Below are 8,358 nucleotides of genomic sequence, written 5' to 3' on the forward strand. Positions count from 1 at the left end.
GAGCTTTGAAGGACCTGAAGGACCAAAATCTATCTTGACAAGTTCTGTAAGGTCTAGAGCAGTGGTCCCCAACATTTTTGACACCAGGGACTTGTTTCATGGAAGGCAATTTTTCTGCAGACCAGAGTCAGGGGGATGGTTTCAGGGTGATTCAAGTGCATTACCTTTATTGTGCACCTCATTTCTGTTATTATTACATGAGTTCCAATTCAGATTATCAAGCATTATCAAGCATTAGATCCCAGAGATTAAGGATCTCTGGTCTAGAGGACTGTGCTAGTTGTTTCTCAGAGTTGATACAGAGCTCTTACAGCCCAGTCAATGATAGCCCAACATGGGAGGGCAGCAGGCCTTGAACCAAGAATTTCCTGAAGGAAAGCAGTCTAGCTGGCAGAGTGTCTGTGGGGAGGGTAACAGATGGAAAGACACATGGTGGATGTCAGGAGGTGGGATGTCTAAAGTCTCCTGGAAGTAACTGGGATGTTGTAATGATCAAGTGGAGCCTGGAGATGATGGGAAATTTAGAAACAGTTGAAGCTCAGATGTCCAGAAGGGAAGGTGTGATAGATATCAGAACCAGTCAGTAGGCAGCAGCCCCACCGTCATGAGTCCTGAGGGTTTGGGAGCAGGGCTCCAGCAACTGTAACAGGGAGTCAGGCACCTGGGACCAGATAGGGACTGCTCCTGAAGATGCTGGGGGCCAGATGTCAGGGATAAAGCATACACTGGTCAAGGAAGGACTGATAGCCATGGGAACTTAACTCCAGGGACACTTTAGGTCAAGCCTTGAGGGCAAGACATGCTTTGTGGGCCTCTGGTTGATCAAGACAATCTGTCACATCTATCTGATTCTTCCAGCCTGGATGCTCTGTGCAAGTATCTCCACCAGTCTTATCCTTGACAAGATGCTTGTGACCAAATGCATAGATTCAGAGACCCTGGCCGACCCAGCCATACCTTATTTAAACCCAGCTAGAGGTTTATTCTGGGGCTTTCCCACACAATCACCTTTCCGTTCATAACTGTAAGTCACATCACATCATGACTATGCAGAGCTGGAGCTCAGCTCTGCCTCCGGCAAATCAGTGCTGAAATTCACCCCAGTCCGTCTACTCCACGCGCATGCATGGTTCAGCACTCCCCACCCGTCCCATTCCAGTCCTGTCCCACTTACTCCAAACTCCAGCATGACCTTCGGTGAATGTCTATGTCTGTATTTCCAGTACTCTTTCCTTGTTTATTCTGGTTTAGGCAAGTCAGGGATGTTCTGGTTGCTGTGGGTGGGGCTGACTCTGTGTCCTTCCCAGCTTTCGAGATGGATAGTTAAAGAACCAGGGTCAAGAGGCCAGGTCCCTTATTCATTTGTAAGAGAGAGAAATGCCCAGGGATTCCCATGAAGGGGTTTAGACTGGTTCCAAAGAGAGGTCTGAGAGGCCTTGTTCACGCAGTTAACTCTCTCTCAGGGATTTTCACTGTGTAGGCTGGGCCACAGTGAACAGCATCAATTTGCAGGAGACGGAGATGTGACCTCAGACCTGAAAGCTTAAGTCAGGCTGTGGCTGGTGTCTTTTTGTTCTTTCTTGTGTCCCAGATTCTTCAGGAATTCTTCAAGGGACACACCAAAGAGAGGCCCTTAGAAATGAGACCTTCCAAGAGAGGCGTGTTCCCCTTTGTGCCTTGTTTGTGTGTGATGGTTATGGACAGCAAGTGGATGGGAGTCCGGTAACTCTAGAGAGGACAGTGCAGGCAGGCAGTGCTCATATGTTAGATCAGGGAGGCAAGAAACTTTATTGCTCTAAGCCAACAGAATAGGGAGAAAGTGTATTCAGTTTCTACGTCACAGAGCTGGATCTTGGGTCAAAAGATAGGGGTAATCAGGCCTGAAATGAGCAGCTTTCCATTGGCAGAGGTGGGCTGGGTCACTGAGCTCTGGGGTCAGGTCAGCAGCCCCATCCAGACAGGTCTGCTCTCCACGTGGCCGACCTGGAGGTTCAGAGCCCAGGTATCTCTCCACAGATGGAGAGTCCCAAGAAGGACAGGATTTGGATTTCAAAACAGGAATCTGGGTCAATAGCCAGTGCAGTACCTTTAAAAAGAAAGAGAAGCGTTTTATTTAGAAGATCACTTAATTGCTCTAAGACTCTAAAGTAGAGTAGATATATTACGAGTTGCACCTAAATGAAGTGTGATGCTCAAGACAACTTTACTAGCCAGAGACTTGGGGACAAAATGGAAGATCTCATCAATGCTGCAATAACGGGTCCCACATTCTTTTTTTCTATTTCTTTTATTGATCTTTAATCATCCTCTTTAACCCCCCAGCCTCTCAAGTTCTCTTTGTTTTCCTGCTGGAAGTTCTCGTTATGAAGAAGCCTTGTTCACTGGGTTAGTTTATACTCAGATGTAGTTGACAGAAAACAGTGTAATGGGAAGTGGTTATTGACTCTATCTGGAGCACCAGGGAGATTCTATTCTTATCTGGTAACTTCCCAAGCTGGTAGACACTGATCCTACTGTATCCCCATCAGGGATGCCAGCCACTAAGACATTTCTTTCCCAAAGTGTGGTCCGTAACTGTCAGAGTCCTGCTTTCTAGCATCTGGGCAGCCTGAGAAAGAGGAAGACTGAGATTCTCCAGAGCAATGGGCCTCCAGTGGGGGATTCCAGGCACTGTGCTGCTGGGGTGGGGGGAAGGGAGGGGAGGCTGAAACTTTGGGTCAGCTGAGAGTATCCACCAGCTGTCAGTTCTCAGTGGTGAAATGACTGTCCTCTACCATTTGGTAAAGCTAAGTTCACTCTGCTTCCTGTTCTCAGTAATCAGGAGTCATCTCTACTACCAGGGGGAAATGCATCTAAGGCCCCATTATTTTTATACCCATTTGCAAAGAAATGGAATAGACCTGCAAAGTGTCATTAGAATTTGTCAAGGACCTAAAAACCATTCCACAACTCTTGCCTCAACTGTGGTCTTGAGTTTCTAGGTAAGTTATTCATGTACCTTCTTTTTGCTGTTGGGCAAAATAAGTGGGGACCGCTCGGCACATGTCCTTGATGGGTGCTCCGAACTGGGCTAAGTTCTTGACCCGGTTGGGTAAAACAGTGTAGGTCAGGCCGTGAGTAGCTGGATAATGCTTTGAAGTCTGGAAGATGTGACATTTCAAAAGGGTGAGACAGCAGGTAGATGCGGCGCAGCAAGGGGGAAGAGTAAGAAACCAGTGCACGGGGGCACTGGATGTACAAAAACAGCCTTGTACTTGCCCTTGAGTTTCCTCCCTAATAGCAATATCCTATCTGACCACAAGGTGGCAAAATTACTCCAGAAAAGTCTGTGTGTCCCTGTGACTCAATCTGTACTCCTTTCACCCTTGAATTTTCAGCTCTTCCAGACTCCAGTGCTATTCTCATTTCTAATAATGATCTACAATAAATTTTAAGTTATGGTCTTCATTTATATTATGCCTTTTACTTGTTATAAATCAGATGAGGGGAATACTTTCTACCTCCCTTTTTAAAAAGTGATAAATTATTTTATTTTTATGTGATCCAAAGGCATTTTCTTTTCCAGGAATCAGCAGTCCTCCTCCCATGGACATTAGGGACATGGCCCAAATGTTCTGCATTGGTTATTTAAGCAAAATGACGCCAGATTTCAATGACTTCCCAAGGGCTTCCTGCTGATTTTTAATTTATCTGACAATCCTTGTCATTTAAGAGTCAGGAAGAGAGTTTCAGGAGTCCTAAACTCATTTTCAACTAAAGATAATATGTGTGTATGAGTTTAAAAGGTCTGCAGGGGAGGAGAGGAGGCATGAGAATAATAATAGTATTTCAGTTTAATATTTATATTCACTAACGTGTAGTTCATACCCTTTTGGAATACATCAAAATTATGTCATTGCATGGAATGAAATGGTTCATTTTCATTAATGCGATGTGACTTAAATAGGCCATGGATTGGACTTGGAGTCCTTCGCACGATGATGGAATTCCATGGGCGTTAAGATCAAGCATGAACTGAATTCCCCAGCATGTACAGCATCATCTTAGGAGGTCAGAAAGTAAAGTTGGAAAACACCAAACTAGGAGGGGACTCCAGTGAGCTGATCTCACTTACCTGGTGGTCCAGGGCCTTAACAATGTCATCCAAAGTTGGGAAGACAGTTTCATCCATCTTGGCCAGGACACAGGCCATCTTGCTAAACAACTTAGCCGCCAAGAGGGCCTTAAAGCAACACAGCAGAACCCTGTCATTCATTTAGTCACAATACGGGGGCCTCCTACTTGTCATCAGAGCTGCACAGAGCTGTCCTTCAGACTGTGGTGTGGAGCATCTGGCAGAGCAGGCCTTGGGCACCGGAGCCAAGCGCCAGCAGCAGGACTGGCCTTGTACACGGGGCCCTGCTGCAGGCGCCACAGGGGGATCCCCTGGGAAACTCTGCATACCACTAACAGACTGGGGGGTCTGGAGGGGCAGGGGGTCGGCCGCAGTGACAGTGCTGTTCATGGTCCTCAGCCGCCTCCATGACCCTCAGCTTCCCCACCTGTAAGGTAGGAAAAGTAGACTCTCTCCAGGGGAATGTCATGAACGGATAAGACAGACACTGCCTGCTTGTGAAGCCAGTGTGTGAGTTGGCATCCCTTCTGGGTTTACAAGGTGAGGAGGAGCCTGGGGTCAGATCTCCAGAGATAGATCCCAGCCCTCGGTCTGTCACTGACTGCCCTGATGTAGCCTTGGACCTGACCTTCAGCCTCTCTGAGCTTTGGAGTAAAGCAACGGTTCTCCAGCTGAGTCTGACAATGAGCCCATTTCCCTCACCTGCCAGAGAAATTGTGACTTCTGTTCCATCAGGTGGAATTTTGTGAAATCTTTGTTGGAAGAAAAGTCTTTATGGCTTAAAACAGAGTTAGAAATCCCTGGTCTGCATGTCCTGTAAGAAGACTCAGGAGCCTTGTCCTCCAGGAAATCAGGAGTAGATCAGGTGAAGAATGGGGAGGACAGAGTTTGGGGAGGTCCAGGGGGAGCAGAGAGAAAGCCTGTGTTTGTGGAGTCTGTCCTGAGCGGGGAATGTAGGAGCGGGGCTTCCAGACAGCAGGGGCTGGATGGCAGAGGGTCATGCAGGGAGTTGAGGGGGAGGGGGGTGCGGTCTTTTCCTTCACTTAACCCTCTGAGTCCTTTCCAGTAGGAAAGGCAGCCATTGATTCTCCTTTGCAGATGAGGAAACTGAAGCACTCAAAAGCTGCATCGTGTCTCTGGTTGCGTCGTGTCTCTGGTCATATAACTTCTCTATCATGGGGCCTCCCGTCCCAATCCCGCCTCTTTGTTCCAGGTCACGCCTTGTCATCCCTGACCACATGGGCAAGTGGAAGCAAGATTTCTAAAAGTGAAAATAAATTATTTTCCGGCTTTGGAAATAAACTGATTAAAATCTGAGAGCAAGACCAAAGAACCTCTATGGCACATACAAGTTAGAGGACATCAGGATTCTTAAAAATAGCTCTTATTTCAGAGGCCTTCAGGAGCCCTGTGAAGTCAACACAGGAAAGGAACACAAAGGGGTGCTGGATCCCTAGAGATCTCAGAAGCTCCTCCTATAGCTCAAAAAGAAGTCACTGCAAATGCATGAAAGCTGGTTCCTTACCAAGAGAGATGTATTCCCTCAAGATCCTAAACTTAGAGAAGGCCTGTGTGGACAGGGTTCTCTTCTCTCTGGAAAAGCAGGAGGCTAAATTTTGGAGCAGGCAAAGCTTTCTTTGGCATTGTAATGAACGTTTTCTAAATCTTACATTCTTGTAGTCCAAGACTCCATCCCATTCACTCAAAACATTGTTGTCTCGGATGCTGACCATACCTCGAAAGGCATTGACATGGATGCTCTGGGTCCCAACAGATCCATCCAGAGGATGGTTGTCACTGATGTTCTGGAGAAGAGAAGGCAGCAAGGAGAACAGTCCTAAGTCCAGAGTTCCTGCATTGCCCATCTCTCACAGATATAAAGGGGTCCTCACAAGAAATTTGATGGAGGCCCCTCCAGATTCCCTGGTGGCTCAGATGGTAAAGAATCCACCTGCAAGGCAGGACACCTGGGTTCAATCCCTGGGTTGGGAAGATTGCTTGGAGGAGGGCATGGCAACCCTCTCCAGTATTCTTGCCTTGAGAATCCCTATGGACAGCAGAGCCTGGTGGGCTACAGTCCATGGGGTTGCAAAGAGTCGGACACGACTGAGTGACTAAGCACAGCACAGCACCCCAGATTATCACCTTTGAAGTACTTCTGTTTCAGGAGGACCAGACAGGTTGAACCCTCTCCACCCTCACTTACCATCAGGGCCAGACATGGAGCTAGGAAGAGGACCACAAGGATTGAAGGCACAATCTGAAGTGGAAACAAATGTCAGTGTACAGGGCTGGCTCCCTTAGCCTCAGATCAGCCCAGGGCCTGGGGCTCAGAGAAACCCCAGGGTTGGAGCCTTCTTAAAAGATCTGTAACTTTCATAGTGTCTCTTGCCCTAGTGGCCCCAAATGTATCAGGAGACTGTCATTCCATGTGTTCGATATGGGATGTACTGGCTACTCAAGAAGAAAAGCTTTACCGTTCATTCAAAGATACCTTTTGTTTTGTTCTACGTCTACTATCAATCACTGGGCTAAAGATTAGGCAGCCTGACCAAGCACTTGATCTGCACATAATGCAGGGCCATCTTAAGTCAAGTTGTAAAATAAGTGATAATTCAGGTCCCCCGTCTTCCTTTCTGTAACTCCTTCTTTCTTCCCAACCAGTGGGGACCCCCTCTGTCCCCTCTGGAATCTGATATCCTTCCAATTTCCTCTCCTCCAGTTTCTTCCACCTTGCCTGAGCATAAAAGATTATGCATCACTTGTTTACACCTTATTTTGAAATAGGTTTTACTCAAGGGTGAGTAGTTCTTGAGATATTTGCAGTGAATCGTTTGCTCTTGGTGTGACCTGCCTAACCTATTGGAGGCATTTCAGACACCAGAAAATAAGTGAAAGAGAATTAGAAGGACGGGAACAGGCTAAGATAAATGTAGCAGAGAATCTTTCCCTACACCTCACAGCTCATTATCTGGTCTACTTAAGGCTCACTCAGCTCAAGAGCACTTACAACATAAGCCGAAATCGACAGGAAACCCCCTTCCTCCCCTTCCCCACAATATCCTATGCAGTATTCTGCAATGTGATGACACCATGAATGTGAGATACATCTTCAAAGAAAAAGACAATAGTTACTCTCTGAATAATAACCACAATGCAATGAGGTTAACCAAGGAAAAACATGTGATACAGACAACAATAATATTCTATTAAATGATTCTTAGAATTAGTGCCATGTGTTAAATACACTTGAAATTTTCTTTGCCAGAAATTTATAAATAAAATGAATCTAGGAAGAAAAGACCCTAAAATATGAATATCTACTCAATCTGCAAAGATTGTTGACCTTTCAACAAACTAGCTATTAATTCTTTTGGGAACGACCCATTTTCTGATGTTCTAAAAAAAGAGAGGCTTACCAACAGGGAGGTTATGTGCCAAGTTAATATTTGGAAGTTCTATTTAGGGTTAATTTGAAGAGTCGATGGGAAAAAGGAACTACTCCCTGGCTATTCTGGCTCTGAAAACATAGTTACCTATATTCAAAACCAGAAAATATACTTACAAGGTGTTTCATATTGCCTCTTTCTCAGAACCTTGGCAACTGCACGCATAAAAGAATTTTCATGTCCTATTTACTTTCTAAGCCTGGTTTATATAGTCTTGGACCTTTCAACTACTACCACGGTAAAAGATTCTGGGAAATTAATCATAATCCGAATACCATTTGGGGGGGAAAAGGCAAGTTTATGTAATCACTGTTATCACTTTTCTTTAACTACTTTTAAATATTTTCCTTTTACTCAAATACCTCCACTGGTTATATAAGGCAAACATGGGAAGAACAAGGCTTTGTGGGCTGGTGTGCCCATGACTTTAACAGTTAGGGAAGGATTGCTAATAGTAGATCTCACCAAATGGTCCTGATACAAAATCAGTGTTTACCATTTCTATTTCCCAGTTCCAGAGAAACTCTTTACTAATAGTGGAGGTGGTTGAGAAAAACCTTATGAAACCAAAAGAGATGAATTGTAACCACAAGATTAGATTGGCAAGAAGACTGGTTCAGTTCTTCATCCAAACCCCAAATCACAGGGTTGGTCCTGTAATGCCTTCTGCCCACCCACCAAGCTGACCTCATTTAACCTCTTCAAAGATCTACCTCTGGGTGACATCTTAATATTCTGATATTTTGCTTCCACTCTATAATTTGTCTTTCTCCTCCCAGCCTTTGTTTCAGGGTG

The 8,358-nt window shown here is 45.6% G+C and overlaps 1 protein-coding gene across 1 annotated transcript; it reads right to left on the reverse strand.

Annotated features, from left to right (window-relative positions):
• Positions 1 to 1,770: 1,770 nt before the first annotated feature.
• On the reverse strand, positions 1,771 to 7,741 carry LOC122702962 (gastrokine-3-like). The gene is made up of 6 exons (XM_043916987.1): positions 7,680 to 7,741; positions 6,321 to 6,374; positions 5,785 to 5,919; positions 4,115 to 4,222; positions 2,999 to 3,140; positions 1,771 to 2,086 (listed from the first exon to the last, which is right to left on the reverse strand). Exons 1-6 carry the CDS (start codon positions 7,689 to 7,691, stop codon positions 1,992 to 1,994), a joined length of 546 nt encoding a protein of 181 aa, XP_043772922.1. The 5' UTR covers positions 7,692 to 7,741; the 3' UTR covers positions 1,771 to 1,991.
• Between the last annotated feature and the right edge of the window lie 617 nt (positions 7,742 to 8,358).

Source organism: Cervus elaphus, chromosome 11 (assembly GCF_910594005.1).
Source record: "Cervus elaphus chromosome 11, mCerEla1.1, whole genome shotgun sequence".
Taxonomy (NCBI): domain Eukaryota; kingdom Metazoa; phylum Chordata; class Mammalia; order Artiodactyla; family Cervidae; genus Cervus; species Cervus elaphus.

Excerpts from the sequence above, each read along its gene's own strand:
- LOC122702962 (XM_043916987.1), bottom strand. Across the intron at positions 5,920-6,320 it reads CTCCATGTCTGGCCCTGATG|AACATCAGTGACAACCATCC; the intron begins GTAAGTGAGGGT and ends TCTCTTCTCCAG. Across the intron at positions 4,223-5,784 it reads GAGTCTTGGACTACAAGAAT|GCCCTCTTGGCGGCTAAGTT; the intron begins GTAAGATTTAGA and ends TGTTGCTTTAAG.